Source organism: Danio aesculapii, chromosome 5 (assembly GCF_903798145.1).
Source record: "Danio aesculapii chromosome 5, fDanAes4.1, whole genome shotgun sequence".
Lineage (NCBI taxonomy): Eukaryota > Metazoa > Chordata > Actinopteri > Cypriniformes > Danionidae > Danio > Danio aesculapii.
The window spans coordinates 9074296-9096454 of NC_079439.1; the positions used below are offsets into that span (position 1 = coordinate 9074296).

At 35.1% G+C, this 22159-nt stretch overlaps 2 protein-coding genes across 4 annotated transcripts in view; both read right to left on the reverse strand.

Moving 5' to 3' along the window:
* The window catches only part of LOC130228402 (FYN-binding protein 1), a 37445-nt gene extending 34100 nt beyond the window's left edge, over positions 1-3345 (reverse strand). The window contains exon 1 of the mRNA XM_056456831.1: positions 3153-3345. Within this exon, the coding sequence (XP_056312806.1) occupies positions 3153-3155 (3 nt within the window). The 5' untranslated portion in view covers positions 3156-3345. The remainder of the gene's footprint in view (positions 1-3152) is intronic.
* A 1410-nt stretch (positions 3346-4755) lies between these two features.
* c5h5orf34 (chromosome 5 C5orf34 homolog) lies at positions 4756-19749 on the reverse strand. Of its 3 annotated transcripts, none has more exons than XM_056457332.1 (12): positions 19253-19748; positions 16906-17004; positions 16237-16817; positions 14829-14927; positions 13120-13240; positions 12048-12139; positions 9576-9645; positions 9331-9486; positions 8235-8356; positions 6743-6853; positions 5206-5246; positions 4756-5091 (listed from the first exon to the last, which is right to left on the reverse strand). In XM_056457332.1, the coding sequence occupies exons 1-12, from the start codon at positions 19445-19447 to the stop codon at positions 4922-4924; spliced, it is 1857 nt and encodes a 618-aa protein (XP_056313307.1). In that variant the 5' UTR covers positions 19448-19748; the 3' UTR covers positions 4756-4921. The 3 variants fall into 3 exon arrangements, with proteins under 3 accessions (XP_056313307.1, XP_056313306.1, XP_056313308.1); XM_056457331.1 differs by having other exon boundaries at positions 9331-9489; XM_056457333.1 differs by lacking the exon at positions 6743-6853 and having other exon boundaries at positions 9331-9489; positions 19253-19749.
* Positions 19750-22159: the final 2410 nt, after the last annotated feature.

Below are 22159 nucleotides of genomic sequence, written 5' to 3' on the forward strand. Positions count from 1 at the left end.
AGGTTATTCTGAAGAATGTTAGAAACTTGTATCCATTGACATGCATAGAATACAATGAAAGTCTATGGTTACAGGTTTCCTACACTCTTCAAAAGCACTGTCTCTTCACGTTCTCTTTTTAAACACTAGCAATGCACTATAAGCTGTTCTTGACCTTTAATCATCCATTACATCCTCCTGCTAACACTATAATAGAGTTTACAAAGTTCAACACAACGCTCATTTTCTTTAGCAAGTATAAAAATGCTTTTTACGCTCTTATTTTAATAAATGCAGCATATGCACATATATATACACGCAGACAATGGACAAAAACCTATTTGGTCGGTTCAAATAGCTGTGAAAAGCTGTGCTGAGTTCACACCTAGTGTCCCGCCTTCACACTTTACACTCACAAGCCTACAAAAACACTGTAAATACTTATACTGCATCTTAAAATGCAACCATAAGATCAACATTTTTAAACCCTCATCAGTCACATAACTGGCTCTCAATCCAACGGAGAAGATACACAAGAATTAATCAATATTAATAAGTTGCCTGCTCTAATTTTGCCTTATTAACACAAGTACAATCATGAGAATAAAATAGTGAAGCATTAACATACAATATGAAAAATCTAAACAGAGCACGGTCATTTAAATACATAGAAATGCAAGAGTTTCTTGCAAACTCACCTAGCCTGTATGCAAGTGTGTGCAGATGTACAGTAGCTCTGAAACTAGTGAGAATCACAAATACAGCCAAAGGAAATGAACGCTTCTATTATTTTAATAAGGAAGAGGCGTATAACCAGGGTTTCGCTCTTGAGCGTCACAGAGCTGATCTTGGGTCAGTTTTAACATTGGCACAAAATGACACCCTTATTCTTAGTAGGGCCATTTACAGCACGCTGCAACACAGACTCTGCTCAAATGCAAATGACACTGTTGGTTCTTGTAAGCATTAAGCAATCAAAAGACTAGACTGTATATACACACATAAAAAGTGGCACATCCAAAAGAATTCATACCCTTCTCAATAATCAATAGAGAAGCCTTTATTGGCTGTTATATATTTCAACTAAACCTGATGAGATGCTTAAACTGTCTAAGCTAACTGAGTGTATTAAAGATGTTAAAGACTGGATGACCAACAATTTTCTTCTCCTAAACTCAGACAAAACAGAATTATTACTTATTGGGCCTAAATCCTGTACACAGCAGATCTCACAACTCGATCTACAATTAGAGGGATACAAAGTTAGCGTTAGCTCTACTATAAAAGATCTGGGTGTCCTATTAGACAGCAATTTAACTTTTGAAAATCATATATCCCATGTCACAAAAACTGCTTTCTTTCATTTGAGAAATATCGCTAAGTTATGAAGTATGCTATCCATCTCAGATGCAGATGACTTCTAGGCTGGACTACTGTAATGCACTGTTTGCTGGCTGCCCAGGATCCTCTATTAACAAACTTCAGCTAGTACAAAATGCAGCTGCCAGAGTTCTTACCAGGTCTAGAAAATATGATCATATCACCCCAATTTTATCCTCCTTACACTGGCTGCATGTTAAGTTTCGTATTGAATTTAAAATATTGCTTCTTACATATAAAGCTTTAAATAATCTAGCTCCTGTTTATCTAACCAATCTTCTGTCTCGCTACAATCCAACTCGCTCTTTAAGGTCTCAAAACTCAGGGCTTCTGGTAGTACCTAGAATAGCAAAGTCGAGTAAAGGAGGTCGAGCCTTCTCATTTATGGCTCCTAAACCATGGAATACCTTCCTGATAATGTCCGAGGCTCAGACACACTCTTGCAGTTCAAAACTAGATTAAAGACCTATCTGTTTAGTAAAGCATACACTCAGTGCACCACTTAGCGATATGATACATGAATGTGCTCCACACAGGTTTCTGCATCTCGTTTATATACACTATGAACAGCAGCTACGCTAATTATTCTCTTTATTCTCTATTTCCACCTGGGGATACTCCTCCCGAGGCCCTCAGACTGTACAGTGCCACTGATTCGATCCAAGACCAGCAACGAGATGATCCCAAGTTTCCATAATCCTGGACCAGGCCGTATCCTGAGCAGCTGCTGTGGTGGTCATGGAGGAGTGGAGAGCATGAGACTGATTCCTGTGATGCTCCAGGGACAGACGAGTCTTTGCTGAGGTCCAGCTTACTCCAGTCTCTAGCGCCCAGACTGCAGCTCTGCACAAGACGTTTGGCCAGAGGAGAAATGGTCATGCCCAACTGAGCCTGGTTTCTATCGAGGCTTTCTAATTCTTCACTTTCGCCAATTGGTGAAGTTTTTTCCTCGCCGCTGTCACCACAAGCTTGCATGGTTAGGGATCTGTAGAGCTGCGCATCGTTGGATTTGCTCTTCAGTGTTTGGACTCTCAGTAGTGATTATTAAACCACACTGAACTGAGCTAAACTGAACTGAACTTAAACTCTGAAAACTGAACTGACAACTTTCAATTTACTATGATCTTCTATGTGAAGCTGCTTTGACACAATTTATATTGTAAAAGCGCTGTACAAATAAAGGTGAATTAAATTGAATATTACAGCAATCAAACGCTTCCTATAATTGCTGACCAGCTTTTTGCATGTCTCCACTATATACTATAGTACTGTGCAAAAGTCTTAAGCCACCACCAGCTTTGGGAGGTTAAGTCTTTTGCACAAATCTATCTATCTAAAAGGTATGGAGCAAGTGCCGGGTCATTAATTCTGGGTGAATTATACAAACAGAAAATATGGGAAATACAGTTAGGTCTGGAAATATTTGGACATTGACACAATTCTAACATTGTTGGCTCTACACACCAACACAATGGATTTGAAATGAAACGAACAAGATGTGCTTTGAGGAATTACAACAGTTTGCATGTGTGCCTCCCACTTGTTAAGGGACCAAAAGTAATGAGACAATTGGCTTCTCAGCTGTTCCATGGCTAGATGTGTGTTATAACCCTCATTATCCCAATTACAATGAGCGGATAAAAGGTCCAGAGTTCATTTCAATAAAAACTACTTTATTCAAAGCTGAATAATGCTAAATAGAAAGTCCATCATTTAATTTAACAGCACGTTAATCAGAACGACTCAAAATTGTTTGACAAATATCGCTGTTAATACAAAAGAAAATTACTCACCATAGTGTTGGCTCTATGGTAGTTTAGCTTGTGTGTGCAGTCTTTTCTAGGAGTGTGGTTGAAAATGCAGGATAACTGATGACTAATCAAACTTTTGCCACAACTCTTTTCTTCCTCCTAAATGGCTTAAACATTTGAAAACACATCCAGTAACATTAGAGAACTGATACAGGCACAATGTATTTCTAAACAATACAATGAAATGCCATTTAACTGATAAGGAAAAAAATAATACATAGGAGGTTTGCATGGCATGGCATTTCATGGCATATTGAACGCTAAAATTAAGAAAATTAAAGAAATAGTAGCAACCAAAAATGAACATTTACTCACTATTTAGGCACTGTCAAGTGGTTATTAACCTTTATTTCTTCTGTTGTACACACAAAAAAAAGGTATTTTTAAGAAAGATGAAGATCTGTAAACATTGACTTTCATAGGAGTTAAAATAAATTTGGAAGTCAATGGTTACAGGTTTCCAACATTCTTCAAGATATCTTCTTTTGTGTTAAACAGAAAAAAAGTTAAAGAGGTTTCTGACAAGTTAGGAGTGAGTAAATGATGACAAAATTGTCATGTTTTCGGTGAACTGTCCCTTTAAGACAAAAAGTCTTGTTGTGGATCCCAGTTATAAGAGCAACACATAATACCTTGACTTCGAGTTGATCATTTGGAATAGTGGTAGAAGGTAGATTTTACTGTTGAACTGCATCCCAATCATCACAAATACTGCAGAAGACCTATTGGAACCCTCATGGACCCAAGATTCTCACAGAAATCAGTCAAATTCGGTAAGGGAAAAATCATGGTTTGGGGTTCCATTCAGTAAGAGGGCGTGCGGGAGATCTGCAGAGTGGATGCAACATCAACAGACTGAGGTATGAAGACATTTGTGCTGCCCATTACATTACAAACCACAGGAGAGGGCAAATTCTTCAGCACGATATCGCTCCTTCTCATACTTCAGCCTCCACATCAAAGTTCCTGAAAGCAGGTTAAGATGCCCCAGGACTGGCCAGCCCAGTCACTAAACATGAACATTATTGAGCATGTCTGAGGTAAAATGGAGGCATTGAAGATGAATCTAAAGAATCTTGATGAACTCTGGGAGTCCTGCATGAACGCTTCCTTTGCCATTCCAGATGACTTTATTAATAAGTGATTTGAGTCATTGCAGAGATGTATGGATGCAGTCTTCCAAGCTCATGGGAGTCATACACAATATTAACTCTTTTTCCACTGGATATTATTTCTGTTAAGTGACAAGATTTTTGTCTAAGCAAAGTCAGACTTTACTGTCCTAATAAAAAAAATCAAGGCATGATCATATTTTACTTTGGTAAAAAGAGCGTAATCAAGAGGCCTTTGCCTTTCATATGAGCCACTTCTGATACCAAATAATCAACTAGAAGTCAATTTATTATTTATATATATATATATATATATATATATATATATATATATATATATATATATATATATATATATATATATATATATATATATATATATATATATATATATATATATATATATATATATTAAAGGATATTTTGTATTGTAGTTAAGATTAAAATTAAAATCACAAATGCAAAATGAAAAACAGCCTTCATTTTTATTTAATTTACAATAAAATACATCTTTGGATGTTTCAGGTTTTCAAATTTGTTCTTGACAGGTGAACTGCGAAATATTTCATTCACTGAGTAAGATCCATAGAAGCAGATGAGTTATGAAATGCATTTGGAAAGCTGCATGTGCACACAAGCCTACAGTCTGTCTGACAGCAGGGCATCAATATCCTGAATGGCTTTAGCGGTTTTCTGCAGAGCCTCAGAGATGCAGGTCTTAGTGAGTTCAGTCTCAGAGAGGTCAGATGAACGCTCGCAGCTCAAAAATCTCCCTGGTAAACGCAGGACCGGGCTGTTCTCTAACAAAACTGATGGTCGGTGTTAAAGAAATATCTACTATAGACATTTTGCTCTCAATGATATATTTCTACACCAACAGAATCTAAAATACAGACATAAACAATAATAATAAAAAAAGATACAGTTGAATCTCTTGATTTTTTCCAGCTCTGAAACAACAGACCTGTAGGGGTGAAAGAAATCAGGATGATGAAAGGATAATTCAATAAAAGAAAAACATACATAGACATATACATATACACATACATACACACACACACACACACATATATATATACACACACACATACATATATATATAGACATACATACATACATATACATACATACATACATACATACATACATACATACATACATACATACATACATACATACATACATACATACATACATACATACATACATACATACATACATACATACATACATACATACATACATACATATATATATATATATATATATATATATATATATATATATATATATATATATATATATATATATATATACACACATATACACACACACAGTTGAAATCAGAATTATTTAATTATTTAAGAATTATTATTTTCTTTTTTAAATATTTCCCAAATGATGTTTAACAGAGCAAGGAAATTTTAACAGTATTTCTGATATATTGTTTCTTCTGGAGAAAGTCTTATTTGTTTTATTTCGGCTAGAATAAAAGCAGTTTTTAATTTTTTAAACAAACATTTTAAGGTCAGAATTATTAGCCCCTTTAAGCTAATTTTTCTCGATAGTCTACAGAACAAACCATCGTTATACAATAACTTGCCTAATTACCCTAACCTGCCTAGTTAACCTTATTAACCTAGTTAAGCCTTTAAACATCACTTTAAGCTGTATAGAAGTGTCTTGAAAAATATCTAGTCAAATATTATTTACTGTCCTCATGGCAAAGATAAAATAAATCAGTTATTAGAAATGAGTTATTAAAACTATTATGTTTAGAAAAGTGTTGAAAGAAATGTTTTTTTCTGCTAAACGGAAATTGGGGGGAAAAAATAAACAGGGGGGCTAATAATTCAGGGGGTTTAATAATTCTCACTTCAACTGTGTGTATTTGTGTATATATATATATATATATTCTTACTTTTCAATGAACACAAATTGTCATAGTTTATTAAAGACTCAAACCCCTCACTGCACGTCAGCTCCACCTTCAGCAAATTTCCTAACACTTGCAGCACGAGGACTTTATGAACATTTTCGAGCATCAAAAGTGGTGTTCAGCAAAAGATTTGACTGTGAATCACTGCATCCCAAACGACTAAAAATAATACAAAACGATTTAACTAAAGCAGGGGTATCCAAACTCAGTCCTGAAGGGCCGGTGTCCTGCAGATTTTAGCTCCAACTTGCCTCAACACACCTGCAAAGATGTTTCTAGAAAGCCTAGTAAGAGCTTGATTAGCTAGCCTAGGTGTGTCTGACTGGGGTAGGAACTAAACTTTGCAGGACATCGACCCTCCAGGACCAATTTGGACATGCCTAAACTAAAGTAATCTCCCTTCCACTGAGTGAAAGCGCTTCTCTTCAAAACTGAACAGTCGCATGAGATCCTGATGACCAATAAATGCTTCATAACAGAAAAGGGTGCATTGTAAAAATAATAAATGAGCTTCTTAATACCCGCAGGTTATTGGCTGAGGTGTGTCAGAAGGGGCGGAGACTGAGAGAGCACTCATGCTCTGTTCCGTCTGATTTACCCAGTCACACCACTGCACTACTGCAGACACATATCTGAGAGAAAGAAAAAAATGACAATTTTTCATTCATTATCTTAACATCATATTACTGTTCTTATTTGTGTAATAATTTCTATCTAATTTATTTAGTATTCAGCAAATAATATCTAATCATTTTTGTATGCATTTATATTTGTATTATATAATCACTATACTGTACTATTGTATTCATTGTTGATGTAATGTGCAATGCTTTGGCAATACTTGACCAGTCATGTCAATAAAGCTCATTTGAATTTGAGTGAAAAAGAGAGAGGGATACCAAACACCACACACGCACACACACACACACACACACACACACACACACACACACACACACACACACACACAGACACACACACAGACACACACACAGACACACACACAGACACACACACAGACACACACACACACACACACACACACACACTTATAATTCACAAGAATAAAAAAAATTCAGAATCCAAACACTCTGGAAAGTGAGTTAACAGACTGACAGGTGAAAAAGGCTTACATACATCCGTCATGAGAAATCGAGTCCCCCCTGACAATTGGGTCTGCCTAGCACACTGGGTGATCTTATTGGTTCACTGGAGTTGTAATAGGTTTAGTTTGTAGCGCCTGTTTAAAATAATATATATATGTGTATAAATGCAGCGAAATCTCGTTTAAATGTATGTCATTTAAAAGAGTGTTATAATGACATAAAACATGGAGAATTTCTCTTTTGTGCTTTTATTTTTGATAGCCTACAACGTGCTACCACTTCTTATGTAAAAATATAATGTTACATATAAATACATGAAGACATCAAAAAGGCCATCATTAAATGTTTAAATTATTTTAACTATGTGTGTCTTTAACTTGTAGTTACTGATAATAATGTCACTAATTTGATAAGTCTTGTTAAAATCTCAAGACTGAGAATAGACAATAAAAAGCACTTCCATTGGGCAATCCATTGGGGTCCTAAGCAGACTCAATTGCAGGGCTTCATTTCTTACCACAACGGCATTTAGAATTTTAAGACTGAAGGATTTTGCATCTCCATATTTTCATGCTCACTCACTTACACATGCACGCATGCACGCACACACGCACACACACACACACACACACACACACATCCAGATTGTGATAAATAAGAGCTAAAATGTTGATTGCTAAATATAATATTTACTATTACTGCTTTTTTAAGATTACTACTTTTTAGTTTTAAAAAAAGTATACACTACTACTATGTAATTTGTTTTCATATGTTATATTTAATGTAAGCATCACAAATGCTTTGACAATACATTTATAACAATTGTCATGCCAATAAAGCAAGTTTGAATTGAATTGAATTGAGAGGGAGAGATTAGAAAATTGCATATTCTCCTTTATCTCTTTACCTTTGATAAGTTTTGTCTGTGTCCACATGTACAAGAGTCTGATGCCCATCTGGCAAACTGAGTTGGCACCACCTGTCAGATGGCCTGCTTTCTGTCTTCAGTCTTTGCTCCATTTCTCCACACTGTCATTATAAATACATCAAAAACCACTTACTGTAATAAAAACATGAATAAAACAAACAAACAATACAACTGCAGTATAAACCATTCTGTTTACTGACTTCATTCCAGCTTAATGTCATGTGTGTTCTGTTTAGCATACTGATTTAATGCCTTGTACAGTTGAATTTAAGTCAGAATTATTAGCCCCCCTTTGATTTTTTTTTCTTCTTTTTTTAATATTTCCCAAAGTATGTTTAACAGAGCAAAGAAATGTTCACAGTATGTCTGATAATATTTTTTCTTCTGGGGAAAGTCTGATTTGTTTTATTTCAGCTAGAATAAAAGCAGTTTTTAATTTTTTAAACACAATTTTAAGGTCAAAATTATTAGCCCCTTTAAGCAATTTTTTTTCAATAGTCTATAGAACAAACCATCATTATACAATAACTTGCCTAATTACCCTAACCTGCCTAGTTAAGCCTTTAAATGTCACTTTAAGCTGTATAGAAGTGTCTTGAAAAATATCTAGTCAAATATTATTTACTGTCATCATGACAAAGATAAAATAAATCAGTTATTAGAGATGAGTTTTTAAAACTATTATGTTTAGAAATGTGTTGAAAAAAATCGAATTTATAAATATAGATTTATAAATGAAGATATAAATTACATTTATATCTAATTTCATGTTTCATTTCATCATATTTCATGATATTTTAATATTTCACATTAATTCATGAGTATTACAATGCAGAAATAGACCTATGCACTGTAATTATACAAACAAATGTCTGAATTTGATTTTGAATTCTTCTAAATTAAAAAACAAAGCATTTTACTTGTTGTAGGCATATAAAAATATATATTTCATTTGTAAAAACCCTAATTAAATGCAGAAGCGAAAGAGCATCTTGCTGAGATGATTCAAGTTCAGAATTAGGTAATAATAAGCTCTATTGTATGTGATTGTATGTTAATGAACTATATGATGTACCTGTGCAGTGGTACATGCATCAGACTTCCACATCATCTGTGCTTTAACTCCATCTAAAAACAAAACCTCGACGGTCCCGTCTGACAGAGCTTTAAAAGATCCAGAGCCTGCCACGGTCACCTCCTGAACCACAAGTGCACAATCACACACCGCAACCTGCTAAAGATACAACAGTTATCACCATTCACTCATATACACCAGAAAAGAGTGAGCATCCATCAGAGTTCACGCACACCCACACACACCTCAGTCCAGCAGTAAAAAGGGAGCGGGGTCCTGACCGAGTTTCTGGCCTGAATGAAGCATTTCAGAATCCTAATCAAACACAGACCAAAAAAAAAACATGGTTTCTTTGTTTATGCATTTCACAAAAGCTACATTACACATAAAACATTCATCTTATTTGAATGACGGTATTTGATTACTTGTATTTTTAAATGATAAAAAGTATGATCATTTAAAATAATAATAATAATTTAAATTGTTTCAAATAAATAATTTTAAAGTGTAATCTTAATAAAGTTAAAATTTAAGAGCAATCACTATCTGTTCATTAGCTACTACAGCAGGGGAGTTCTCGAGATCTACCTGGACTCAAACTCCCCTCTCGCCTTGCAAATGGGAGGGAGCCCCCAGCAAGCTTTATAATCAATCATTAGCAAAATTTGAACTCTTGAATAATTTTTTATTATGAGACTTTTTTCTTTGCATTCATCCTTGTATGCATTTTTTACTGTAGCACATTTTATAAGTCTGTAAAGTGCCTTGAGATGCTACTTTTAAAGGCACTATATAAAAAAAAATCAAAAAAGGAAACATTTCATATTATTATTAGTTATGTTATTTGTATGTAAGGTACTTTATATAAATACATTATGATTGATTAAAAATTATATGTAATTTTTTGATTACATTGATCTTTTTTAATAGTATCTGAAAAAAATATAATTTAAAATTAGTTTAAGTTGTTTAAAATAAATAATTTTTAATAGAATATAAATAGAAATAAGTGTAATTCTATTAAAGTTAAAAGTTAATAGTTTATTTATTTTATTCATTTTCCTTCAGCTTAATCCCTTATTTATCAGGGGTTGCCACAGCAGACTGAACCGCCAACTTATCCAGCATATGTTTTACGCGGCAGATGCCCTTCCAGCTGCAACCTCACTGAGCCACCGTGCCACCCTTATTTATTTTAGAATTTATTTATTAAATTATGCAGAATTCATGTTGTTATATTATTTTTATTATTAATTTATATTATTACATGTTTTGGAATAAAACGCTACCAACTAAATGGGCTCTATGCACAGCTAGAGTTTTAAAGCCAACAAAAAACTTCCAGTGAAAGCTTATTGACTATTTTCAATTTCACAAGGTGGTTTTACAGCATTGATGTTGTAATGCAATTACAATACACTCAGTTAAATAGACTTAAGCATTCATTTAGTTGTTCAAGCGTAAAACGAGATGAAAAACCGTTGTAACCACTTGCGCCGTCAGTAGCAACAGGCTAGCGCAAAAACTCCATTAAAAATACTGGGGTAAAATAAACTCATATTTTAAAGACACAGTGGGGGAAAATGGAACTTAATGCAGTGCTTCTTGTCCGGTCTGAGACCAATTTCATATCATATAACTAACAAGATTTTTAAAGAAATCAGACCTTAAACGTGACAATTATGTGATGGAAAGACAGTTCACACTAAGCCCTTGGGCTGTCTGGCTGAAAATTAAAAGTCTGTGTGCATATAGCCCATAGCAAACAACTCAAAATTTAAGTAAAGGCCCCGATATACTAAAGCACCGTGCAGCGCCATGCATTTTAGAATTCTAAACATAGGTTTCTATCAGAGTACACACACCAGCGCCTCAAGTCGGCGGCTATCCGCAGCGCCCAGCCACGACTAAGAACACTGTTCATATTTCTGCCGCGCCACAGAGCGCCATCTGAATAGTTAAACTTTAAATAACATGCTAATGTGCGCATCTGATGTGCCGTGTCACGGCTCTGAGTGGCGCATCCGGTGTGTGATGCCCTTTAGTTATACCTCAGTCAAAGTTAATTCAGTGTGCGTGGTTTTTAGTCTCGGTGTACAAGCTCGAAACTTTAAACTAGCACACAGTTGGCTGTAAAACTTTACAAAGACACAAATGATTTTGTAACTCCCACTCGGACACATTCTGGCACATTAGGAATATTGGTTCCTCAACAGTACTCTCTGCTTGGTCTGTGTCCGAGTCGTACATGTACGGCTGAATGCTGGTCCTCTCACTCATGTTGCTTCTCTCTGTCTGCCTGTCTGTTGCCATACACAAAGCGGGGGAGCTCTTGGCTCCGCCCCTTTGTTAAGTTGGGCGGGAAGTCGAAACTACTTTTCATGTGAAGCAACACACCCCTAAAACAGCGAGCTGTGTACACCCCCCCCCCGAAATGACTCTTTTTAATACATTATAATAAAAAATCTGAATTGTGTTTTGAACTGAACCTAAACTGGCACACTCAGAAGAACCATAATATTAATATTAAATCTTTAAAAAGGGGTAAACTAGCTTCCTTTAATATCTTTTTAGTTCATTTTTTTAACTCCCACTCACTGCATTTAACAGTAAGAATGAATGATACAGATTATTAAGCTGAAGCTTGACTACAATATTAAATCATAAATCAAATCACACTTGCAATATCTGTTAAATAAAAAAAACTCTCTTCTCACCTGCTGGCTCGTGTAACAACAGATTGGACAGAATACAGCTGACCCGGTACATCCGGCGGAAGACCACACAGGTAATACACACACTCCATTCCCTGAAAACACACCGAAATCAACTCATCTTTCCCATCATGCACCAACATTCACTCCCCACATAGCAACATATCGCTGGCCCAGCTCTGGCCCACACAATCAGCTTTTTCTTGGCCCACATGCCGCAGTGAATTACGGTACATGACTGGACCAAGTCTGGCTTCCAGACAAGGGCCAAACATGGACCAAATCTGGGCCAAGTCTTAGCCAAGTTAATAACCCATAACTGAGCCTGAACTGGGCCAGATATGTTGGTGTGTCACAACTGCAATGAAATTGATAAACCCATGAATCATTGCACTATAGGCGTGCTATGGGTGTGCTTTTTCTCGAAGCGACCTGATTGGTAGAATTTTGAATTTTTATATGAAAATAATAAAAATGTATTTTAATTGTGGGTCAAGATAGGCCAGACTCACATGGCCCATATATCAATTATTAACATCTGGGCCAAATACTACATTTTACATCTGGCCCAAGTATTGTGTGCTGCCTTAAAGACGGCCACCTCTACCAAACCAGGCCCATGTTTGGCCCACATGCTGTATGCCAGTGCCGGATGAATGCCTGCTGTGCCAGATTTATGCCAAATCTGGGCCAGAATTCTTTGCTACCTGGGTCATTCTCATTACGGACTCATATATATTTTTATTGAATGCCATGTTAGGAACAAAGACTATTTTAAATGGCAAAAATCAATTAATTAAAGTACAGTAAAGAGTTGTATATGAATTGGTGCTGTAAATATTCTAAAATGCACATCCAATGGACACAACTGAACCCACAGCAGAGGATTTGTGAATTAAAGTGAAGTATACTGTGATGATGTCATGGCGGATGTAGCACGTCCGAACTCATTCATTCATACCGCTCACATACTTTTCTTTTTAATTTTAATTTAATTTCTTTTTAATTTTAATTTTAATTTGTATCGTACGTCTTTTTAATCCCTCCCAAAACTGACAGTGAGTGCATGTCTTACGTCTGCGTGAATAGCTCCAGCTTTGTAATGTGTGAAGTAGTTTGCTAGAACTCCATTAGATCTGATAAGTGAACCATCACCTGGTGAGATCTCCACCATCGGTATCACTCCATCTACTACACTGAAGAAAACAAAGAGACATGAAATCAGCATTTGTCAGTTCTAATCTTACCAAATGTTTAGGTTTCTTCTATGTAATGCAAAATATTACAAAAATATTATCATTGACATTCACAGTCGTTCAAACAAAAATAGTAGAGACAAAAATATTCTTATGTTCATTAAAGAAAGAATTGAATGAGAAGAATTGAATTATTGGGTGAATAAATGTTGACAGAAATTAAATTTTTGGGTGAATAGTAATAACACTGCAAAAAATGCCTGTTTTTCTCTCATTCTTAGTTTAAATATTTACAAATTCATAAATCAAGAAGCATTTTTCTAGACAAGCAAAACATAGTGTCTTTGTTTCAGAAATAATCAGTCAAAATCAAGTGACTTTTTCCTTAAAAACAAGAAAAATAAATCACATTTTCACTTTAAAATAAGTCTAATTTTCTTGACAAGCTAAATAATCTGCCAATGGGGTAATAAAAACAGACTTATTTCAAAGCCAAAACATGATTAATTGTTTGTTTTAAAGGGCACCTATGATGAAAATCATCTTTTGTAAGCTGTTTGGACAGAACTGTGCAGGTATAGTGTGTCCACTGTCATATTGGAGTGATATAAACACAACAAGTCTCTTATTTTTATTTCCTGATGTTATAATAGGATCCAAATCCCAGTGATTCTAAGGCCCACAGCAACGTAAAGTAGGAGTTTTCCCCGTCCACTGAATTAATTGACAGGCACCATGTTTCTATAATACACATGTATACACATGTCCACAGAACATTCTTTTGCAATAAACAGGGAGTAAAATATTTGTAACTCTCTGTAAATAACTCTCTGGGATTTTTCTAAGTTTTCTAAGTTTGTAATAAAGACAGTAAAATTGCTATGTAATTCTTACTGCATTGTGTGTGACTCATCATTTCAGAAAGGCTTGAATAGACTACACCTCAAATACATCAAATAAACTCACTAGGTATTTTTGACTAATGAGCTTATTTCAGCTTCATCTGAGTCTATCTCTGTCACTGACTGCTGTTTATCTGACATATAGCAACAGAAGCAGACACGCACGTCGGAGCGGTGGGCGGGGAGAATGGGTACAGCATGTTGGTGGTGGTGGTGGTTCGTAGGTTGCTAGGCGACCATTTACCGTTTCTCAGAAGATGACAAGCTGACAAAACATTGCTGATACTCTAATACAAGTTTATTCCATGGAGAAAATTACAAAGCATTTGGGTGTTCTGTGTTTGCCTGAGATAATTAGTCTACCGAAATGTGTATATTTCATACAAGCTGAAGACGCGATATGCAAATGACCCCTAAAAGGCCGCCGTCATTTGTGATCTTAAACAATTTAAATAAAATAAAACAATTTTTCAAAATAAAAGATTGTTTAGACTCAGAGAATAAATAATTAATGATTTCTTATGCGGCCCAGTACCAATTGTTCCACGGACCGGTACCGGTTCGCTGCCCGGTGGTTGAGGACCACTGATTACAGTGTAACGTAACATGCTATCTGTACCTTAGTAAAATTATTTCACCAGCAATGCTGTTTAATATTATGTAATGGATAAAGGAGGAGTAATCACCGGTATGTGATGCCTTTGCACCAGACCACTTTAACCAGCTCGGCTGTGACTTCCTCTTCTTTTTCCAGCAAATCAGGATTCACAGCGTCATATCTCCATCTGAACATCAAACAATCATTGTTATGAGAGTAAATGAGAGGTGTGGAGCATTTCATTTTATAAGTAAATAATATATATAAATGAATGAAGGAAAAAAGGAAGGAAAGAAAGAAGGAAAGAAAGAGACCGAGGAAAAAAAGAAATGAAAGAAGGAAATGTTTTTTCCAATAAAATTAGTCTAAACCAATTTGTTGATTTATCCACTGAGCAATTTATAAATTTCTTTGACATTTTTTCTGAAATAAAATGACCTCCTGTAATTTTTTTTATTATATTTAAAAAGATTTATTTAAATTATAAAAATAAATGAAACTATAGCTTTTATTTACAATCGTTTTTTAAAGATATTATAAATGTATTTATATTGTGAAAAAAAGACTAGAAATGAAATATATTTTAATTTCTGAATTTTAATTAGAATTCTTAGATAAAAATTAAAATGTATCACAGTTTCCACAATATTATGAAGCAAGATAAAATGTTTTCAACAGTGACATTTGTAAGAATCATTATTAGTGAATTTGTGTGATCATAATAGAACAACAAATCATTATATTATGATTTCTGAAGGATCATGTGACACTGAAGAAGTAATGATGATGAAAATGCAGCTTTGAATCACGTGAATAAATTAAATAGGACACTACATTCAATAAGAAAACAGTTATTTAAAATGGTAATAATATATCACAATGAAACAGTTTTTACTGTATTTTTTATTAAATAAATGTAGTCTTGGTGAGCAGAATTGGCTTCTTCTAAAACATTAATTATATTAGAATTCTTTTATATTTTCCCCCAATTTCTGCTTAATGGAGAAAATAATTCTACATATTTCTAAACAATAGTTTAAGTAACTAATTTCTAATAACTGATTTATTTTATCTTTGCCATGATGACAGTACATAATATTTTACTAGATATTTTTCAAGATACCAGTATTTAGCTTAAAGTGACATTTAAAGGCTAAACTAGGTTATGAGGGTAATTAGGCAAGTCATTGTATAACAATGGTTTGTTCTGTAGACAATCGAAAAAACATTGCTTAAGGGGGTTAATAATATTGACCTAATAATGATTTAAAGAAATTAAAAACTGCTTTTATTCTAGCCGAAATAAAACAAATAAGTCTTTCTCCAGAAGAAAAAATATTATAGGAAATACTGTGAAAAATCCCTTGCTCTGTTAAACATCGTTTGGGAAATATTTGAAAAAGAAAAATTCACAGGAGGGCGAATCATTTTGACTTCAACTCTATATATGTGTATGAGTGTGTGTAAGTAAAGAGGAGATATTTGTTGTTTCTCACTTGTGTTGATGAGGAGAAGGGCATTTTAAAGGCAAAGGTTTTGGAAGCGTAGTCTTCCGGCTTGTTTGAGAATATTGTCTGTCTTTTCCATCTGTTGAACCTTCTCTATATTCTCCATTATCAGTATTTCTTTTCGTTTTTAGTGCCTCCCAATGTTCGAGAGCTAATGACAGAGGATAACGCCATATCTCTGGGTAAAGTGTTCTGGAAAACAGCTGGATCACATTGGTGTACACATGCAACTTTCCAGACTTCAAGCTTGTTGATTCCTCTATTTCTGCATAGGGGGGTTTTATATCCAAATCAGGACAGTTCATCTGACCACCCACAGATTTGGATGCTGAAGCACTTAATAAACATGTGCTTCTGTGTTGATATCCTTGAAGCTGTGGATCCTGTGAGTCGACTTTATTTCTGCTGGAGTGACAGATAAAATCTACTGTGAACTCTTCTCCGGAAGAAGAAAGGATGAGCTTGGCGTGTCCATCTACAGAGCAGACTGTGATCTCTCCATTTGCTCCTGTGGTGCAGGAGTCAGATTCAGGCCACTCCACCTCTGTTATGGCACTGCTTGAGAATGTCTAAAAATGACCATTTGGTTAAATAAATAAGAGTAAATGAGAATATATGTGAAAAGCAAACCTTTCTCCAGCTTTAGGGTGGTCTTACCTTGTTTGTGGAACTGAATTTGTGAGTTATGAGCTCTTCAGGCAAATATGGACGAGTTGCATATTTGTTTCTGAATGCCAAAGCTTCCAATACTAATGGCTACATAAGAGAAAGAACAAATAAATTAGTTGTTTTATTAATGGATGGACAGAAATAGACAAACAGAAAAAAGACAGATAGACAGAGACATTTACATACACAGACATGTACAACCCCAAATCAAAAAGTTGGGACAATATGGAAAACGCATTGAAATACATTTCTAACTTTACTTTGACTGCAGACAATACATAATTTGATTTGTTTGATACAATATCAAACATTATTTAATCTGTTCCTCAAGATTTTATTTTCAAAATAACCATGTATTTCAATTTTGGTTCGTGCAACACATTTAAAAAAAAGTTGGAATAGTAAAGCATTTATCCCATTGTAATTTTGCCATTTCTTTACACAATAATTAAATGACATTTAGGGACTGAAGGCACCAAGTGATGAAGTGTTTCAGGTGTAATTTTGTCCCATTCTTTCTGCAAACAAGTCTGAAGGTGGGCAACAGTATAGGGGCTTCGTTGTCACATTTTGAGCTTCAAAATGCACCACACATTCTCTATTGGAGACAGGTCAGGACTGCAGCCAGGACTTTGTCATGTGTGGAGAATGTGGTTTTGCATTGTCTTGTTGAAATATGCATGGAAAAGAAGGCAGCATATTGTGCTCCAAAATCTCTGTGCACTTTTCAGCATTAATGGTGCCATCACAGAAGTCCAAGTAACCTTTGCTAAGGGCACTGACACAACCCCATACCATGACAGATCCTGGCTTTTGGACTTGTTGCTGGTAACAGTCTGGATGATCCTTTTCTTCTTCGGTCTGGAACACACAGCGTCCAATTCTCCCAAAAATACAGATTCATCTGACTACATTACACGTTTCCACATTGTGATGGTCCATCCCCGATGCTTCCAAGCTCAGATAAGTCGACAGTGCTTCTGGACACTGTTAACATATGGCTTCCTTTTGGCACAGTACAGTTTTAACTGGCATTTGTGAATGTAACTACATATTGTGGTACTTGACAAATGTTTGCCAAAGTAGTCCTGAGCCCATGTGGTGATATCGCTTATAGATGAATGACGATTCTTGATGCAGTGCCGCCTGAGGAATCGAAGATCACGGTTGTTCAGCTTAGGCTTGCACCCTGTTCCTTTACACACTGAAATTCCTCCAGATTGAATGTTTTGGTGATGTTGTGCACTGTTGTAGGTGAAATATCCAAATGTCTTCCTAGCTTTCTTTGAGGAACTTTGTTTTTAAACATTTCAATAATTTTTTTCTTATTTATGTGTAGCGAAACTGGTGTTCTGCATGAGAAACACATTAAATAATGTACTGTCCCAACTTTTTACAGAGAATGGTCTAAAAAAAAGAAAATATCCATTGAGCGGCAGTTCTGTGGGCACAAATGCCCTGTTGATGCCAGAGGAGAATGGCCAGATTAATTCCAGCTCATAGGAAGGCAACAGTAACTCAAATAACTACTCGTTACGACCGAGGTATGCAGAAGAGCATCTCTGAACACACAACATGTCCAACCTTGAGGCGGATGGGCTACAGCAGCAGACCACACCGGGTGCCACTCCTGTCAGCTAAGAACAGGAAACTGAGGCTACAATTCACACAGGCTCACCAAATTTGGACAATAGAAGATTGGAGAAATGTTGCTTGGTCTGATGAGTCTCCATTTCTGCAGTGACATTCACATGGTAGGATGGCAATTTGGCATCAACAACATGAAAGCATGGATCCATCCTGCCTTGTATCAACGGTTCAGGCTGATGGTGGTGGTGTAATTGAATATTTTCTTGGCACACAAAAATACAGATTCATCTGACTACATTACACGTTTCCACATTGTGATGGTCCATCCCCGATGCTTCCAAGCCCAGGGAAGTCGACAGTGCTTCTGGACACTGTTAACATAGGGCTTCTTTTTGGCACAGTACAGTTTAACTGGCATTTATGAATGGCATTTATAATTGAATATTTTCTTGGCACACTTTGGGCCGATTAGTACCAATGAGCATCGTCCAACCACGGTACTAGTAAGGTCTACCTAATAAAGTGGCCGGTGAGTAAGTAGACAGACCAATAAATAGAAAGATAAGCACACAGACAGACGGGCAACTAGATAGATATACATACTACAATAGATAGATTGATAGATGAGCAATAAATAGAAAGATAAGTAGATAGACACAGTACATATGTACACAGTAGACAGAATACTACAAAGTTTATCATGTTGAATGCAGTGTTAGGACTAAAAGGGCGACATGTTAGTTACCTTATACTCGCTTATGGCGAATCTTGTCCTCTGTTTAACCGTGTGTGTGTCCTGCAGCGGGTGCGCGCAGGCTGACGGCTGTTTCTCTATCAAAAACTCAGAGCCGCAGGGCGAGAGCTGCAGTCTGAGCCCGTCTGTATAATACACATCCACACACTCATCCACACACATCATCATAAACCTCACCGAACACATCACGACTGCATTCAATCACACTTCTACTGTTGTAATAAACTCAATCTAACTCGACAGTCGAGTCAAACTGTGGTTGTTGCTAATGAAAGATACAGCTGCAGCCGGATGTTAACACGAATTATTTATATTATTTATTTACGTACCCATTAAAGTGCATTTTATTAACGTCTACCACTGACCCAATCTTCACAGTAATGTAAAAATATTATTTATTGTTGTACACTGTCACAAAAATAATGCTATATAGATGTTAGTATCCACAGCTGTATCCCATTTAGACTAAAATTGTTTACGTTTGCGTTGTTCGACTCGTAAGTGCATCGTTCTTAGGAGTCGGATCTTTAGAATGAATCAAACAAAATAAATAAAAAGGATTTAAATATGATTAACGGTCGGTAAAACGATCAGAATTTTTTTTCTTTATAGATTTGTATGCCACACTTATGATTAATAAATGCCTTTACATCAAAACGTGGAAAATGTGGAAGTCAGAAACGGCTAGGATTTTATAATCTAGCGAAATTAAACTGAACTGCTTCACAAAATCAAACACCTGTATTATTTAAACTTACCGTCAAACTCATTATAATAAACACATATTCACTCCCAGATAAGAATTTAACCAAATATGGGTGGGTGTCTTTGACGAAATAGTCAAAGAATCGTTTTTGATTCATTTGTTTGAAAGGACTGTTCAGAAGAACCGAGTTGCAAGAATGAATCGCACTTCCCGTTGCCATGGTGTAAATTTTCGCGGTTGATGAAGAGAATGACGCTGATTGGTTAAACCACTTCTTCTACAGAGGTTATAAATATGTGAGTTCCTTTGTCGCCATCTTGAGGCGATGATTCAACCTCAGCGGATATAAACAAAGATCAATATTTGATTTTTATATAATTTTCTGAAGGAAAAACCGTGTAAACTGACGTTCACATTTATGGCAAGTATGCTTTGGTATACTTTTATCATACTTAAGGATGAAATATGGCCAAGATTTTCACAATTCATAATTTTATTTCTGTTAGTTCCAAATAAACCAATATTTTGGTTGATACTGTTTATTAGAAAGTTATGTCTTTATACATATAATTAAAAATTTTCATATGATTTTTTACACAGTCAAAAGTTTACACCTTACATATCAGTCGGAATCTGTTAAATGTTAATTATTTTAGTACAATAAGGGGGAATAAACAAAATGGATGTTATTTATTAATAATCTGAATAAGACTTTATAAAGGAGTTTATATATATATATATATATATATATATATATATATATATATATATATATATGTAGTCCATAAAAGAAAATTCAAATCAAATGTAAAAATTACACCATTTAAAAGTTTATAGATGCAAATCTTAATACGGTGTTATTCTTAGAATGATCCACAGCTGTTTTGTTTTTTCTTCTGTTAGCTTGTTTGTTAGTTTTTGTTAAGTAATAGTTGTTTATGAGTGCCTTGTTTGTACTGAAAAGTTAAACTACAGCTGTTCTACATGTATATAGGTCTCACAAATGTGATTTTTCAGCATTTTAGTGTATTTGAACCTGTTCCAAAAATCCCTATTCGAGTTTGAGATCCATATTTTCAGACTGTGGCCAAACTGAGCGACTCAAACACAACTATTACAGAGAGGTCAAAGGCTCATTGAAGCTCCAGAAGAAGTCCCACCAATTCTTTGGAAAAATCCAGAAAAATAAATGCTTCAGGTCCCACCAATTATTTAGAAAATCTTTAAAAATATTCTTCAGAATTTTGTAAATTCTAGGGTCAGGTTTCCCCACCAAAACAATAATTTAGGTCCCACCAATTCTTTCTTTAAAATCCAGAAAAAATCCTTCAGGTCCCACCAATTCTTGAAAAAAAAATCCAGAAAAAACCCTTCAGGTCCCACCAATTCTTTACAAAATCCAGAAAGAAATCCTTCAGGTGCCACCAATTCTTTAAAATAAATAAATAAATAAAAATAAAACATTCAGGCCCTACCACTTCTTTAAAAAAATCATTTAGGTCCCACTAATTCTTTAAAAAAAAAAGGGAAAAAAAGAAGAAGAAAAAAAAAACATCCTTCAGGTCACATCAATTCTTTAAAAAAATCCAGAAAAGTCCTTCAGGTCCTACCAATTCTTTAAAAAATCTAGAAAAAATGCTTCAGGTCCCACCAATTCTTTAAAAATCCTGAAAAAAAAAAATGCTTCAGGTCCCACCAATTCTTTAAAAATCCTGAAAAAAAATCCTTCAGGTCCCACCAATTCTTTAAAAATCCTGAAAAAAAATCCTTCAGGTCCCACCAATTCTTTAAAAATCCTGAAAAAAAATCCTTCAGGTCCCACCAATTCTTTAAAAATCCTGAAAAAAAATCCTTCAGGTCCCACCAATTCTTTAAAAATCCTGAAAAAAAATCCTTCAAGTCCAACCAATTCTTTTTTTAAAAATCCAGAAAAAATTCTTCAGGTCCCACCAATTCATAAAAAAAAACCCCAGAAAAGCCCTTCAGGTCACACCAATTTTTCTAAAAATCCAGAAAAAAATCCTTCAGGTCCCACCAATTCTTTAAAAAATCCAGAAAAGTCCTTCAGGTCCCACCAATTCTTTAAAAAATCCAGAAAAGTCCTTCAGGTCCCACCAATTCTTTTAAAAATCCAGAAAAGTCCTTCAGGTCCCACCAATTCTTTAAAAAAAAATTAAATTAAAAATTAAAAA

Bases quoted from the DNA above. Each gene is read 5' to 3' on its own strand.
- c5h5orf34 (XM_056457331.1), bottom strand. From the start codon at position 19,447: ATGTGTTCGGTGAGGTTTATGATGATGTGTGTGGATGAGTGTGTGGAT. The intron at 16,818-16,905 runs GTAAGACCACCC...GGTCATTTTTAG, and splicing joins AATTCAGTTCCACAAACAAG to ACATTCTCAAGCAGTGCCAT. The intron at 5,247-6,742 runs GTATTAAGAAGC...TCACCCCTACAG, and splicing joins CCTCAGCCAATAACCTGCGG to GTCTGTTGTTTCAGAGCTGG.